The 16444-nt window shown below is 41.7% G+C and overlaps 1 protein-coding gene across 4 annotated transcripts in view; it reads left to right on the top strand.

Annotated features, from left to right (window-relative positions):
- The first annotated feature begins 597 nt into the window (after nucleotides 1-597).
- LOC118357728 (ras-interacting protein 1-like) overlaps nucleotides 598-16444 on the top strand; it is a 36584-nt gene continuing 20737 nt past the window's right edge. For 2 of the 4 annotated variants that reach the window (XR_008078550.1, XM_035735089.2), the window contains exons 1-5: nucleotides 598-1404; nucleotides 9794-9999; nucleotides 10205-10379; nucleotides 11700-11932; nucleotides 12427-13031. Coding sequence is in view for 3 of the 4 variants with exons in the window: in XM_035735089.2 (XP_035590982.2) it covers nucleotides 1265-1404; nucleotides 9794-9999; nucleotides 10205-10379; nucleotides 11700-11932; nucleotides 12427-13031 (1359 nt within the window). In the remaining variant the exon portion in view is untranslated. The remainder of the gene's footprint in view (nucleotides 1405-9793; nucleotides 10000-10204; nucleotides 10380-11699; nucleotides 11933-12426; nucleotides 13032-16444) is intronic. The other 2 variants (XM_052478133.1, XM_052478134.1) reach the window with 2 other exon arrangements.

Genomic DNA, 16444 nt, shown 5'->3' with positions numbered 1-16444 from the left:
ATGAGAGAGCAGCAGTGTGATTCACATCATTGCGCTATGTAGATATCAATAATACGTGATATCTGTATTGCTGTAGACTACACCCCCTGCAGTCATCCTTACCTCCAAGCGTTAATTCAGTGCTGATTTAAATGTCATTGCTAAACCAGAGAAGTGTCAAATATTTTTTTTTTGTTGCAAAAATCCATTCTGAATTGAAAAGTAATCCTCGAAGTAATCATCTAGTTTTTCAAAAGTATCTAATCTGATTACAATACTTTTTCTGGTAATGTAACGGATTACAGTTACATTTTTTTGTAATTATTTACATGGAACAGATTACATGAAATCTGTTACTTCCCAACCCTGGCTAAAAGCGAATGATGATGTCCATTGTCCACAGTGCTCAGACATTGTCATCTAGAATACCTTACACTACTTCACAACTGAAGTGTATCTAAATTACTGTGCATTATGATCTCACCTAACAAAACGACACTATACAGATGAAATACTATGTGATAAGTGATGAGAAAGAGGCAGGCATTTGGATCTGAAGTTATCTATGACGTGAAGCGTGTTCGCCACCAGGTGGAGTTCTCAGCGCAAAAAAAATTAAAACAAATTGGAAGAGTATCTTAAATTCCACTGCACCCAAAGTGCCATGACGAACTGGGGAATACCTATTAAATTTCACTGTCAAGTTCAACCCATTTTCTGAAGATGGTTAGCCTATAGGGCTGTAGGGGAGCGTGTAAAGAGAACAAAAGAGAAGAACTGAACTACTACGATACTTAACTTTAGTTGGCAGTGGTGGGCTGACGACCACTTCGCACGTGCGCTCCCACGCAGTTGCACTCTGAAGTTCATTCTGTCAGCGCGCACCATCCAACGTCGCCTTCCCGCTTGTCGCTTTCTTGGCACTGAGACCTCAAATTGAATGGCGACAGAGATGTAGCGATCTCGTACATTTGGAGCAGCTCTTGCGTTGCGTGCGGTAAAATGCGTAAATGACTTAACTGTAAAATACAGATGTTCCGTTTTTTTGGACTGTGATGATTCTGACTTTCCACTTTCTGATTAGTGTCATTCGGTGTTCTCCTGAAACGGGTGTTGGCAATTGCTCGATCATTTCTACCAAGAGCAATTCCTCAACTCTGCACATTTGTTTGATTTCAAAAGTGTTTGTTACTTATTTATTATATATTTATTTGTTTAAAGAATACGAATATTATTTTTAGACCAACGCGTTTAACGCTCTTGGAGCCTTGATCTGGAGCTTGGAATGGACTCCACAAAGATGACTTTGGACCGGAGCCCTCTGCCTCCCAAGACAAATTCACTCCATTCCGTGGGTTTACCTGCCTGCTCACCCAAACGGCGCTTCATAAAGCTGGGGAGAAAACCAAGTGATGGCTCTTCACAGTAAGTAATGCATGTAGGCCCACTGTACTACAATGCTTAATTTTTTTTTAAAGCATTGTATTTGGGACAAATCATTAACTAAACCCGAAACCTCAACTAAATCTTGAAATTAATCATGTGGAAATTGAGTACGTTGAGGTGACTAAAACTGCTTAGAGTAACTCTGGATTGTAAACTGTCATGGTCATAATGTCCATAATAAAGCGCTACTCTTCCTTCTTAACAGCACTATCAACAAGGCAGGTCCTACAGGCCATAGTTTTGTCGCACCTGGACTACTGTTCAGTCATGTAGTCAAGTGCCACAAAGAGGGACTTGGGGAATTTGCAGTTGACTCAGAACAGGGCAGCACGGCTGGCCATTAGATATTCACAAAGAGCTAACATGAATAATATGCGTTTTTATCTCTCCTGGCTCAAAGTGGAGGAGAGATTGACTTCATCACTACTTTTATTTGTGAGCTGTATTGACATGTTGAAAGCACTGAGCTGTCTGTCTAAACTACTGGCACACAGCTCAGACACCCATGGATACCCCACAAGACATGCCACCAGAGGTCTCGTCACAGTCCCCAAGTACAGAACAGACTATGGGAGGCACACAATACTACATAGAGCCATGACTACACAGAACTCTATTCCACATCAAGTAACTCGTGCAAGCAGTAAAATTTGATTTAAAAAACAGATAAAAATACACCGTAAGGAACAGTGGGGACTGTGAAGCAACACAAATATAGTCACAGACACATGCATACCAGACACATACATCCAAACAGACGATAACATACGCACTATACAAACATAGATGGATTTTGTGTTGTAGATATGTGGTAGTAGAGTAGGGGCCTGATGACACACACTTAATGTGTTGTGAAATCTGTTGTGAATGAATTGTAAAGTTTTAGACATTGTAGAACGGCGAGTAGCTGTTCTACAATTTAGCTGCTGCCTTTGCATTAGGCGGATCCATAATAAATACAAAATACTTGGACGTACAGTTTCAAGGTTGTAGGTGCATGTCGCTCATGGTACCCTGGAGTTTGCTATATCATCCACGGGTTTAAAGGTTATGGAAGTTTTAGAACTTTTCCAATAGAGCACCACAGTATGAGTTATAATACCAGGGCTGTCAACTTTTGAAAAAAGCTTGGAGTTAGATTTGCTATTTGAATTTCCATTACCCCCTGCAACAACCCCTAGACGGGTGGTGGTTTGACAGTTTATTCAGACTATAATGAAATGAAATGGGTAGACAGGCAAATGGGAGACACAGTAGGAAGGTTGGAAGCAGGGATTGATCCTGTTCTCAGGTGGAAAGTTGTATGTGACACGTGTCAGGAGTGTCACCACTACACCAAGGCTTTACCGAGGAAGTACTCACATTAATGGTTGATGGCAGTGGGGAACCAAATCATAGATTGCAGTCTCCTTGTCGATAGACAGCTTTCAAGGTAAGAACACAAACATTTTGTCTTTTGGGTGAATGATCTCTCTAAAATAGGACTGGAATAAAATCCTGCTTTCTGTCCAGAAGGGCTGGCCACGCCTGATCTATGTTCCCAAGTGCTGGGTGTTGTTATAACAATTAATTTCTCAAAATCACCCAACCTTTAAGAAAAATCGAATGAATATCAATATTCAGGTGATTTACACATACTAGTTTAAGATCCTTGCCATTATCTTACTCTACACAGACAGAAGTTGTGAGTCCCCTTAACATCTCTGCCTAGCATGTGCACAATACTAAAATGTCCAAAATTATATTTGATTCCTGGAGCATTTAATATCCAATGCGTATTTGTATGACTTATACAAAACTGCCCAGGAATGGCTGCAAAAATACATAGCCTCATGTAATTAATTTTCAAAGACACAAGAAGGCATATCAAATTTCAAATATGTGAATACCGTAGACTGGCAAAATTGTGAAGAAGTGGAATAATAAAATAAGTGTGGGGATTAATAGTAGTGTTCTTGCTGACAAGCACACTAATTACCCTATATTTTAGGCCATTGTTAAAAATGAGAATTGTTCCACTGATCAGACTAAATTAGGTAAATATATATAAAAGCGTCTGCCAAATGGCATATATTATTACTGATTATTATATTATATTATTATTTATATAATAACATCTTCTGAAGACAAGGTTACATAAATCTGACTGTACATTTTATTTTATTTTACCTTTATACAGTGCCATGCGAAAGTATTCGGCCCCCTTGAACTTTGCGACCTTTTGCCACATTTCAGGCTTCAAACATAAAGATATAAAACTGTATTTTTTTTTGAAGAATCAACAACAAGTGGGACACGATCATGAAGTGGAACGACATTTATTGGATATTTCAAACTTTTTTAACAAATCAAAAACTGAAAAATTGGGCGTGCAAAATTATTCAGCCCCCTTAAGTTAATACTTTGTAGCGCCACCTTTTGCTGCGATTACAGCTGTAAGTCGCTTGGGGTATGTCTCTATCAGTTTTGCACATCGAGAGACTGACATTTTTTCCCATTCCTCCTTGCAAAACAGCTCGAGCTCAGTGAGGTTGGATGGAGAGCATTTGTGAACAGCAGTTTTCAGTTCTTTCCACAGATTCTCGATTGGATTCAGGTCTGGACTTTGACTTGGCCATTCTAACACCTGGATATGTTTATTTTTGAACCAAAAGTTCAATTTTGGTTTCATCTGACCAGAGCACCTTCTTCCACATGTTTGGTGTGTCTCCCAGGTGGCTTGTGGCAAACTTTAAACAACACTTTTTAGGGATACCTTTAAGAAATGTCTTTCTTCTTGCCACTCTTCCATAAACGCCAGATTTGTGCAATATACGACTGATTGTTGTCCTATGGACAGAGTCTCCCACCTCAGCTGTAGATCTCTGCAGTTCATCCAGAGTGATCATGGGCCTCTTGGCTGCATCTCTGATCAGTCTTCTCCTTGTATGAGCTGAAAGTTTAGAGGGACGGCCAGGTCTTGGTAGATTTGCAGTGGTCTGATACTCCTTCCATTTCAATATTATCGCTTGCACAGTGCTCCTTGGGATGTTTAAAGCTTGGGAAATCTTTTTGTATCCAAATCCGGCTTTAAACTTCTTCACAACAGTATCTCGGACCTGCCTGGTGTGTTCCTTGTTCTTCTTGATGCTCTCTGCGCTTTTAACGGACCTCTGAGACTATCACAGTGCAGGTGCATTTATACGGAGACGTGATTACACATAGGTGGATTGTATTTATCATCATTAGTCATTTAGGTCAACATTGGATCATTCACAGATCCTCACTGAACTTCTGGAGAGAGTTTGCTGCACTGAAAGTAAAGGGGCTGAATAATTTTGCACGCCCAATTTTTCAGTTTTTGATTTGTTAAAAAAAGTTTCAAATATCCAATAAATGTCGTTCCACTTCATGATTGTGTCCCACTTGTTGTTGATTCTTCACAAAAAAATACAGTTTTATATCTTTATGTTTGAAGCCTGAAATGTGGCAAAAGGTCGCAAAGTTCAAGGGGGCCGAATACTTTCGCAAGGCACTGTATAATGTGATTTTGACGTCATGTTATCTGTGGCCAATGACCTTGAGCCTTCTTGTATGGGCACTCTTTAATATTACTCTATGGCAGCACCCAAGGGGCTTGAATTTTCTAGCTCTACCCAGTGACCGAACACTGAGCCAATCACGGTGCAATGCTCCGTATTTTCTGATGGCTTGCCCCACCACCACAGAAAGCACTAAGCTAGGCTGAAACATCTGCATTTTGGAACTGCCTTCACAAAAAAAGAGAATGTTTGTATACTGCTTTATTAACTCAATTATTTATATATATATATATATATATATATATATATATATATATATATATATATATATATTAGTTTACAAACTGATATGTGACACATATTAATACCAAAATAACGTGCAAAACAGGAAAGCCCCACCTGCCCTGAATGAGAGGTCGTCTCTGATGTCACCCTACCAAACGTCCCTGCTAAAACATACTTTAAGTCTCTGCTGCCCTTTCGTTGTGACAGCGTAGATTCCAATCACCAAACGAGCCTGCCATAGACGAATGCAGGTGTGGATTCATTTGACTTTAGTACATGCTCTCAAATGGCTGCATTCTGCAATAGGTACGGGAGTAACAGACACCTAATTTTGTTGGCAACATTGTACATACAATGTAGTGCTACTGTGCTGCTCATTTTACAGTTTTACAATCTCAGTGGAGAGTGCTCTAATCTTGAGGGGCGTTTCTAAAAATAAAAAAAAGCATCCAATCCCCTTGACCCTTTCATAAGTACACCAATCAAATGTTTAAATGTGCTGCGGTTCACTGTGCTGTGGCAAGACAGTACAATGTTAGAGGTTCCGCTCGTAATACACGTAAATCTCGTAATACACATAATACCTAGCAGTCAAACATGGAAATGATTCCAATGGTTTTCCACCTTCCACCTTACACCTAATGTGGCTATCATACAGAACTACAAATGCCTGTCTCTATCAAGTTTAGGTAAGACCCAGATGCAGACAGTGTAGAAGTAACAAGAGTTTATTACAACCACAGGGGCAGGCAAATGACAGGTCAAGGCACTCAGGGGTCAGTAATCCAGAAAGGGTGTAAACGGTCCAGAACGGCAGGCAGTCTCAGGGTCAAGGCAGGTAGGGGTCAATAATCCAAAACGGTGGGGGTAAGGTACAAACGGCAGGCAGTCTCAGGGTCAGGGAATGCAGAACGGTCAAAACCGGGAAGGACTAGAAAACAGGAGCAGGAAAACAGGCAGGAGCAGGGAAACAAACGCTGGTAGGTTTTCCGAACAAAAAAAACAGGCAACAGACAAACAGAGAACACAGGTATAAATACACAGGGGATAATGGGGAAGATGGGCAACACCTGGAGGAGGGGTGGAGACAATCACAAAGACGGGTGAAACGGATCAGGGTGTGACAGTCTCAAGCTTCACATCACTCACCAGGGCCATGATGATCTGGATGAGATTGCCGAATCAAGGCAAAGTTAAGAATCTCTGGATTAACTATCTAATGTTTGCTAAATTTAATAATGAATACATTGGCTACATTTGATAAATTGACAAATATGTAAGCTATCTTGAGCAAGTTTTAAATTGACACAATACATGTTATCTAGCATGGTTAGCTAGTTAGTGAGACTAGCCTGACTAGATGGCTACATTAGCCATCAATTTGTCTATCCATTTACATGCATGAGAAATGTATAGTTTTCTTTGGCCTTTATAAACCAACAGTCTCGCTTGCTAGTTAACTAGCTAGTTAGCGTAGATGGTGAAGCTAGGCATTCTTGATCATGTTTGTTTGTGTCTGTGGGTGAGGGGTAGGTATCCTACTTCAAGTACTACTTGATTTGAAGCTACCCTAGCAAACTGGAACTATATTTGGAAATCTCTATTTTATTTTCTCTCCATTTTACCTATGCTCCTTCCTTCACTTGTTCTTCTCCTGATTTGATAACATTTAGACTCCGTAACACATTTAATGGCACTTACACACTGGCCGTGATAAATGCCAATTGAACCTCGATAAAATATGGGTACCGTGGGTAGAGACCAGTGGTCCCAGTTGTTGTCAGCTTGGATGTTGTCATTAAAACATTGTTTGATTGGTTGACAAGATGAACTCTGCTCCTTGGTCAATATGCTGTTTTACATTTTGTGTTATTTATGCTGGTCTAATTCCTAAAATGGAAAAGCAGAAGGGATGTCCCCAATTAGTCGACTGGTTGATTGTTTGGGCAGTAGGCTGTTGGTCGACCAAGTAATTTTTTGTCGAGTCATAGCAAATCTATATATTTTTCATAGCACACGAGACACCTGTCTTATTTGTTCCCAGCTCAGTGAATTAACCCATTGCGGAGGCTAAGACTAAAAGCCAATTTATGCTTGATCCATTAATGTGGTCGGAGGCTTCGTATGGTGGGTGTGACGCAATTGCAGAGCCTCCGGACGCAAGCTGAGGCCAAATCTAGCTCCGTACTGCATCACCGTCAACAGTTAATGTTTCCGCCATTTTCGGACCACTAAACCATGGAGAGTTACCGCAAGTCACAAAGGAAACAGGAACTGTCTCAACTGGGCTCCCGAGCGCAGCGGTCCAAGGCACTGCATCTCAGTGCTAGAGGCATCACTGCAGACCCAGATTCGATTTCAGGCCGTGATTGGGAGTCCCATAGGGCAGCGAACAATTGGCCCAGTGTCGTCTGGGTTAGGGTTTGGCCGGGATAGGCCGTCATTGTAGATAAGAATTTGTTCTTAACTGACTTGCCTAGTTAAAAAATGTTAAATTAAAACTATTCCAGCACCATTTCAACTTCAACATTTCAACATCATAAAAATCACATGTGCTTGGTCTAATACAGTGACAACTAAAAGACACCAAAAACAATTGAGTCCAATCAACGTAAGCTAAATATGTGGCTGTCCATGGTTCTGATTTCTCTGTGTGTGTGTGTGTCATGTTGATGAAACAGTCTATCACTCTGTCATACTGTACACGCTTTTATTTTTTGTTGTCCTCTGCTACCTGGCTAAAATGCTTGCTCGCTAGACTAACTTCCACTTATGGGTAACGTTAGGTAGTTAACATGATCCTTTTACATCTAGCTACATATTGAACTTCCATCCTCTCAGAACAGGGGCACAATAATGCGGGGCGGCAATAATGTCAGGGGCGGCAATAATGTCATACATGTTTTGTCCAGACAGAAACAGATAGATGGCCTACAAGTAGAGAGACAGAGAGGCGCATTTTGGCTCGCTCGGATGCTTTCTCCAGTGAGATACATTCAGCCTCTTGCGAATTAAAGGAAATGTATGAAACACAGAGAGTCATAACATCAATTATTTTATAGATTATTTTTTTTCTTGCTGATTTTTTTGGGGGGAAGCCTGGCTTCCCTTGGCATCCATGAATACATGCCACCAGTTGTTTGCAGAGCTCACAACCTATGCTAGACTTGTGAGAAACTAGTTTTGGTTTAAATTGGCATTCCACATGAGAACGGTTGCCGACTTTTCATGTAGCCTATTACCGCCAACTTCAGGAGAGTAATGGCAGAATCTGCGAAAGCCAGGTAGGTGTGGGAGGAGGATGGTTGATCTCTGTGTCTTATTTCATCAAACAGTGCGCTTAAAGCATCAGACCAGCTCAATGCATATATATAGTTGATTTTATTAAAACACAGTCTATATATGGAAAATATAAGTTTTAAAATGTTTACCAATCAATTGGTCGAAAGAACAGACAACTTTCGTCTATTTTGCTTTAATACACCAGTGCATTCTGACACAGTGAATTGAAATTGTTCATATTGAACGATTCTGACACAGTGAATTGACCTCGTTCATATTGTTGGCAGACATAAGGGATTAAATATGGATCTTCACTGGCTAAAGGAGAAGAGGATCTGGTAAAATAAGGGTATGTTGCTATTGTCATCTCGGTTGCTTGCTAGCTAGCTTTTTGGCATGAAACTAGCCTAGTATTCATGGCACATTGTAAATATCTGACTTCTACTAGGATAGTATTCTGTACAAGATACAAGACCAAATGCATGAATAAGCCAACAAATATGAGTTAAGTCAAATGTGGAAGAGTAAATGAAAATGTAAAATATATATTTAGTTTTTGATCAAGGTAGGTAGTAGCTGGCAGCAAAGGTGCCGGAGCGTGCAGGGATTTGTAGTTTTGCATGATGTCTATTTTGATGCTAATTAGCTTTTTTCGAATCTGAGAGTAAATAGAGACGAATATATTGATAAAAGTCACCTTGTCCGAGAGAGATTTACACGGTTACTAAAATGTCACGCCAGGGAAAACCTACATGAAACAGAGACCTTGTTTGAAGTGGTTCTAAATTCCCCTATGGGAGAAATGAATGGTTAGAAAATGGTTGGAACCATTTCTGGTTTTAATCACTAGGTTTTATGGGTATTATGACCCATACACTGTGGGGCTCTATAAACGTTAATCTGAAAGAAACAACTCCAATTCCCTTAACAATGAAGCATTGAGCAATTAAAATAAGAAGCTTACATGGATTGTTGCAGAAATAGGTCTAACAACACCATTTTATCTCATTAACAGACTGAGCATAGCACAGTAAAGTAAGATTGGGGACTGTTGATGGATGGATGGTATTGTCTAGTTGAGACTCAATGTTGATACCTTTCTCAAAGAGGGTAGAGATATGAGGAAGTGACACAGTGGATTTAGATTACTATTCTATTAGAGTTCTACAGTATGGTGGGACAACATTGCTTACTGACAGAGCGACATCTCTCTATATTTCTCTCTCCCTTCATCTCTCTTTCTCATTATCTCGATCTGTGTCCCCCACCCTCCCCCTCAGGTCAGGCTCCTCTGGTTCCAGTACCAGGTCAGCTGACAGTGTGGGCGTGGACGTCATCCGACAGCCATCCAGGAGTCGTATCCGCCGTCATACCAACCGCTTGTCTGCTGTGTTCCAGCGAGGCTCCGCCCATAACGCCACCGCTATGGCCTTACCCGGGTTACCTGGCTTACCTAGCCATGCTTGGAAGGAGTCGAATGACAGAAGTATGCCGTTTTCTAATAAAAATTGTATTTTTATAAACATTAACCCTAACCTTGACAATGACAAACGAGTTGGCTTAAGCAGAAAGCATCTGACTGGCAAGCAGTCTAAACCTTAACCCCGACCCCAGCCTAAAATAAATTAAGACACTTGCTTACCAGTTCTGATGATGTAGTCACTACTTTTCTTCGTGACGTTTCCATCTAGTTTCTCCCGGGGATGCATCAATGACAGACGACCCTGCTGAACTGTCCAATCAGATAACGGCACCAGGCATTCTGAAGATCTTTGGCAGTGAGATCTGCCAGGGGGCAAACTACAAGAGTGTCCTGGCAACAACACACTCCAGTGCTAAGGAGCTGGTCAAAGAGGCACTGGAGAGGTACAGGAGTGTGTGTGTGCGCATGTGTGTATGCATGTTGTCTTAGATTTCTTAGATTTTGGGTAGATTTAAAGATTTATTCTGGCTTCAATTTCTGAGGCTGTTAACTCGAATGAACTTATCCTCTGCAGTAGAGGTAACTCTGGGTCTTCCTTTCCTGTTGCAATCCTCATGAGATCCAGTTTCCTCATAGCGCTTGATGGTTTTTGCAACTGCACTTGAAGTTTTACGCATTGACTGATCTTCATGTCTTCAAGTATTGATGGACTGTCATTTCTCTTTGCTTATTTGAGTTGTTCTTGCCGTAATATGGACTTGCTCTTTTACCAAATAGGGCTAATGTCTGTTTACCACCCCTACCTTGTCACTACAACACTGATTGGTTCAAATGCATTAAGGAGGAAAGAAATTCCACAAATTAACTTTTAACAAGGCACACCTGTTAATTTAAATGCATTCCAAGTGATTAACTCATGAAGTTGGTTGAGAGAATGCCAAGTGTGTGCAAAGCTGTCATCAAGGCAAAGGGTGGCTACTTTGAAGAGTCTCAACTGTACAATATATTTGATTTATTTAAGACTTTTTTGTTTTCTGAATGATTCCATATGTGTTATTTCACCGTTTGGATGTCTTCACTATTATTCTACAATGGAGAAAATAGTAAAAATAAAGAAAAACCCTTGAACGAGTAGGTGTGTCCAAACTTTTGATCATATATGAAACTTGTTTGGCAATTGTTTTAGTTATGTGACATGTGCAGCTTGTTATCCAGTGTCAGGGGCCTGTGAGCTGTAAGTACTATGCCAGAGCACCCACTGTGAAGTAGATGACTAATGCACATCCTTCACGCTGGTGTTGAGCCTATGCTATGCAAGGAATAGAATTTAGACAAATGTGTATATATTGTTCTCAAGGGTAGTTGTTTAGTATAACTGCAGTATAGTGCATTGATTGTACATGTCCGGTGTGTCATGTTTTGTTTTGGCTATATTTTCAGTATAATGCATTGAGTGTGTGTGTGCCAGATCTAGCGTTTACATGGGCGTTTTGGAACATTCTAGAGAGAACCACAAACCGTGAAGGCTGACCAATTTAACCATGCTGTTGAGAGCCTCTCTCACTCTCACCTTACTTAATATACTGTATTATAACCAGAAACAGAATGGAGATAGTCAGGGTGTGTTTCTGAGCTTGGCGTGCAGAGACGGTTTACCAGACATAGACTAAGCCTACTGAAGTCCGTTCCCATTGTCCTCCAAGAGTTGTTAGTTGTAAATACTATCCTTGTTATAAACAGCTTCACTTCCCTTAATTTCCCAGGTACGGTCTGAACAAGGAAAAGGCGGAGTCGTATGTTCTCTGCGACTCCATTGGCTACGTGGGTGACCACCAGTGGAAGACGGAATGCTTCCGGGTCGTCGGTGACAATGAGAAGCCCCTCCTCCTGCAGTCACTATGGAAACCCAGGGAGGGTTTGGCGAGGCGGTTTGAGATCCAGAGGAGAGCCAGTGTGGAGGAAAAGAGATCAAGAGACAAGGACACGGTCACTGCTGGTAGGACTGATAGGGAGACTGCAAGGTCTGCAGTACTCAAATCAAATGTATTTATATAGCCCTTCGTACATCAGCTGATATCTCAAAGTACTGTACAGAAACCCAGCCTAAAACCCCAAACAGCAAGCAATGCAGGTGTAGTACCAGTGGTTTTCTTTATTCCCTGGTAATTAATTGATTGATTAATGTGGGATATGATACCAGGGTAGTGTCTTTGCTAGGGGGAAGGGACAGCAAAATGACATAGAGGTGCATCCTGTTATGTGTTTGTCTTATGAATGGTTAAACCAACTCTTATGATAGCCCCCTGCCTGTGTTTTACTGTTTTACCATTTTAATGTTGAACGTTTCTCTCTCCCAACCATCATATCCACCACTGCAGTCTGTTTCCTGCACGTTAGCTTCTGCATGTTGATTTTGGCAGCCACACACACACACACCACACACATACACACACACACACACATATATCCAAACTCTCTCCTGTCTCTCAGGCATCAACGCCCAGGCTCGTAAACTCCAGAAGAGCCGCTCTCGAGTCACCTCTGCCCTGATCGAGAGGAGGAGTGTGTATGTGACCTCTACCCTAGAGAGGGGTGTGTGTGGGGCTTGGAACCAAAAGGACAGGGGCGGGAGGGTATGTGGGGGCCAGAATAAGTCTGAACGGGGTCCGGGTCTGTGGAGGAGCCAGAGTGAAGCAGACCTCTCACCCCAGTCCACAGAAACACAACAGAGACGCCAACAGAACCCCACTGAGCCCCTTAGTCAGAACCCCAATGGGTTCCACACTCCCAGTCAAGACGAGAACCACAATCAGTGTCACAGTCAGGACCATGAACAGAATGTGAAACAGAATCACAAATTGAACCCCGATAAGAACCTCAAACAGAGAGATGAAGAGAGCTATGTTGACGCCAATGTTCCTCCTCTGGAGGACCCTGGATCAGAGACTTACACAAAGCCCCTCTGTCCTTCCCCTGAGATGGAGAGAGAGAGGGAGGAGACGGAGAGCAGTGACGATAACGTAACACTTTACTCCATTCACCCTCCCCAAGACTGCCCCTACCTACTGCTGCTACAGGGCTACAGCAACAGACAGGTAGGACACACAGTACTCCATTCACTCACCCCACGAGTACCCCACACACATTGTGTCTCATCAATCCCCCTCTTGAACACCTCTCTCCCCTGTCTCTCTCCCCTTTCTTTCCTCTCCTCTCTCCCTCACCCTTCTCTCCCTCCCTCTCTTTCTGAGGTTGCTGCTCCTTATGGAAACAGATAACTATGTTCTCATTCTCTCAAGGTGTCTGTAGACAATGGACAGAGAATCTATCACAGTATTCTCTCCCTCGTGGCTCCACTTTGTCCTCAAACTCTCTGCCTGCTCTTACTCACCGCATTGGGCACACACACACACACACACACACACACACACACACACACACACATTGGTGATGCTCCATCACATGCTGCAGGGGCGGACAGGCCATCTGGAATTTCAGGCAAATGCCAGATGGGCTGGTCCATTTTTTAGCCCAGTTGGCCTTTTTATCATTATTTGGCTAATAATGGGGGCATCAAGGAAAAAAATGGACTGGTGTGTTAGAAATTCCAAGGCCAAGTTCTGGTCCCAGTCCGCCCCTGACATGCTATCTCTGGCTCACAGTAAACATTACAGTTGGAACATCTGAGATTCCAGGCAAGCGATCCCATTTTCCCACTGGAAAAATTCACAGAGACAGTTAGGGACAAACAGCGGAGAGAATCCTTTGTGGAAATGCCAGCGTGAGCAGAAACGTGTGTAAAAACACAGATCCGGATACAGAGTAGTGCAACAGTGGCACTGCTTCCTGACTGATTACAGTGGGCTATAACGGATTCAGGGCGGTGATACATACACACACATGCACACGCACACACGCAACACAAGTAATCTTACGTCAGCACCTAGGATTTTGAATGTATTTGTTTATTGTTCCCACAGTAATCCATTTGTTATCTCACCATTTCTTATCTCGTTCAAATATAATAGTTTCAAACTCACTCATGTGTAACACACATTTAATATTGATAGAGGCTGAATAAAGAGTTGAATGCAAGGTGTTTTGGTATTGACCTCATCTCATACTGTATGTTCTGCCAGGTATTCTAAAACTAATTTCTCTCTCTTCCTCTCTCTCTCTCTCTGGTCATTTCTATGTAATAGGACCCATGAGCACCAACATGTGAACTTCATAGGAGCATGTCAAATTGGGTGTCAAATAAAAGCTAAGAGTCAATATTTCTGAGAAATGAAGGCATATATACATTTTCAACAATTTTCCCTCCTAAAAATGTGCAATAAGCAAAGGCTTTGATTTCTGGTCAAAAAGATGGAAAAGGGGTCTTAAATTGTTTTTATATATTCTAGATTTTTTCTAAGTATTAGAAATACATCAAAACACAACCTTGTTGAAGTAAAGAACCCTGTCAACTAATACAAACATTTATATTTTGTTTTGGAGAAATAATGTGCCTTCTGTGAGTTAAGAAACATTGCCTTATGCCTTGTAATTACATGACCAAAAACCCACCTATCTTTAAGATATTTCTCTGCAATTAAATTGGCTACAATGGGAAACCATAGTAGTCACATACAACTGTTGGGTCACTTGCTACTGTTCTCCCTACCACTGGCATACTGTTATGTTCAGCTCATACAGGGCCTTCAGAAAATATTAATACCCCTTGACTTATTCCACATTTTGTTGTTACAGCCTGAATTGGAAATGGATTAATAAAATTATTATTTTTTTCTCTCACCAATTTACACACAATAACCTAAAATGATCAAGGGAAACCCTGTTTTTAGAACTTATCGCAAATGTATTGTAAATGAAATACAGATATATTCAATTTACATAAGTAGTCACACCCCTGAGTCAATGCTTTGTAGAAGCACCTTTGGTGGTGATTACAGCTTTGAGTCGTCTTGGGTATGTCTGGCTCAGCTTTGCACATCTGGATTTGGGGATTTTCTACTATTCTTCCTTGTAGATTTTCTAAAGCTCTGTTAAGTTAGATGGGGAGTGGCGGTGAACAGAAATCTTCAAGTCTTTCCACAGATTTTCAATTGGATTCAAGTCTGGGCTTTGGCTGGGCCATTCAAGGACTTTCACATTCTTGTTCTGAAGCCATTCCAGCATTGCTTTGGCTTGGCTATATGCTTGGGGTCATTGTCCTGTTGGACTGTAAATCTTCCAACAGGACAATGATGTTTGTGCAGTCTGGACAAGGGTTGTTTGCACTCTGAAGCAGGTTCTCATCAACGATTTGCCTGTAGTTGGCTCCATTCATTGTTCCCTCTTATCCTTAAAATTCTCCCAGTCCTTACCGCTGAAAAGCATCCCCAGAGCATGATGCTGCCACCACCATGCTTCACGGTAGGGATGGTGTTAGACAGGTGATGAGCTGTGCCTGGTTTCTCCATGCATTCAGGCCAAAGAGTTCAATTTGTCTCATCAGACCACAGATTATTTTGCCTTATGCTCGGACTCTTTCATGTGCCTTTTTGACAACTCCAGGTGTGATGTCATGTGCCTTTTTCTCAGAAGTGGCTTCCATCGGGCCACTCTCCCATAAAGCCCAGATTGGTAGAGTGCTGTAGAAACTGTTGTCCTTCTGGCAGGTTCTCCCATCTCAGCCAAGGAACTCTGTACTTCTGTCAGAGTGGTCATTGGGGTTCTTGGTCACATCCTTGACCATGGTCTTCATGCCCGGTTGCTCAGTTTGGTCGGATGGCCAGCTATAGGCAGAGTCAGGATAGTTCCATATTTTTTCAATTTCCCAATGATGGACACCAATGTACTCTTGAAAACATTAAACACTGTAGAAATATACCATGCCCCAGACATATCACGTACTAATTCAAGGGTTTTTCTTTATTTTTACTATTTTCTACATCGTAGAATAATAGTGAAGACATCAAAACTATGTAGTCTGGCTCTAACCAGAATAGAGAGGAGTGGGAGGCCCCGGTGCACAACTGAGCAAGAGGACAATTACATTAGTGTCTAGTTTGAGAAACAGACACCTCACACGTCCTCAACTGGCAGCTTCATTAAATAATACCCACAAAACATCAGCCTCAACAGTGAAGAGGCGACTCCGGTATGCTGGCCTTCTAGGCAGAGTTCCTCTGTCCAGTGTCTGTGTTCTTTTGCCCATCTTAATCTTTTTTTTTTTTTGGCCAGTCTGAGATATGGATTTTTCTTTGCAACTCTGCCAGCTCAATAAGTTTAAACAGGAAAATGGCAAGATGACAAGAACTGTTTGTTGGAGCTTCATGAAATGATTTTCCATGGCCGAGCAGCCGCACACAAACCTAAGATCACCACGCGCAATGCCAAGCGTCAGCTGGACTGGCTTGCCACAATTGGACTCTTGAAATGCACATTGTATTTGGTACAAATCATTCCCTAAAGCTCTAGACTTGAGCTGAATCTGGTAATGAATGGTGTGGCTGTTGAACAA

Source organism: Oncorhynchus keta, chromosome 24 (assembly GCF_023373465.1).
Source record: "Oncorhynchus keta strain PuntledgeMale-10-30-2019 chromosome 24, Oket_V2, whole genome shotgun sequence".
In the NCBI taxonomy this organism is placed as follows: Eukaryota; Metazoa; Chordata; class Actinopteri; order Salmoniformes; family Salmonidae; genus Oncorhynchus; species Oncorhynchus keta.
This window is presented reverse-complemented; position numbering and strand designations above follow the sequence as displayed.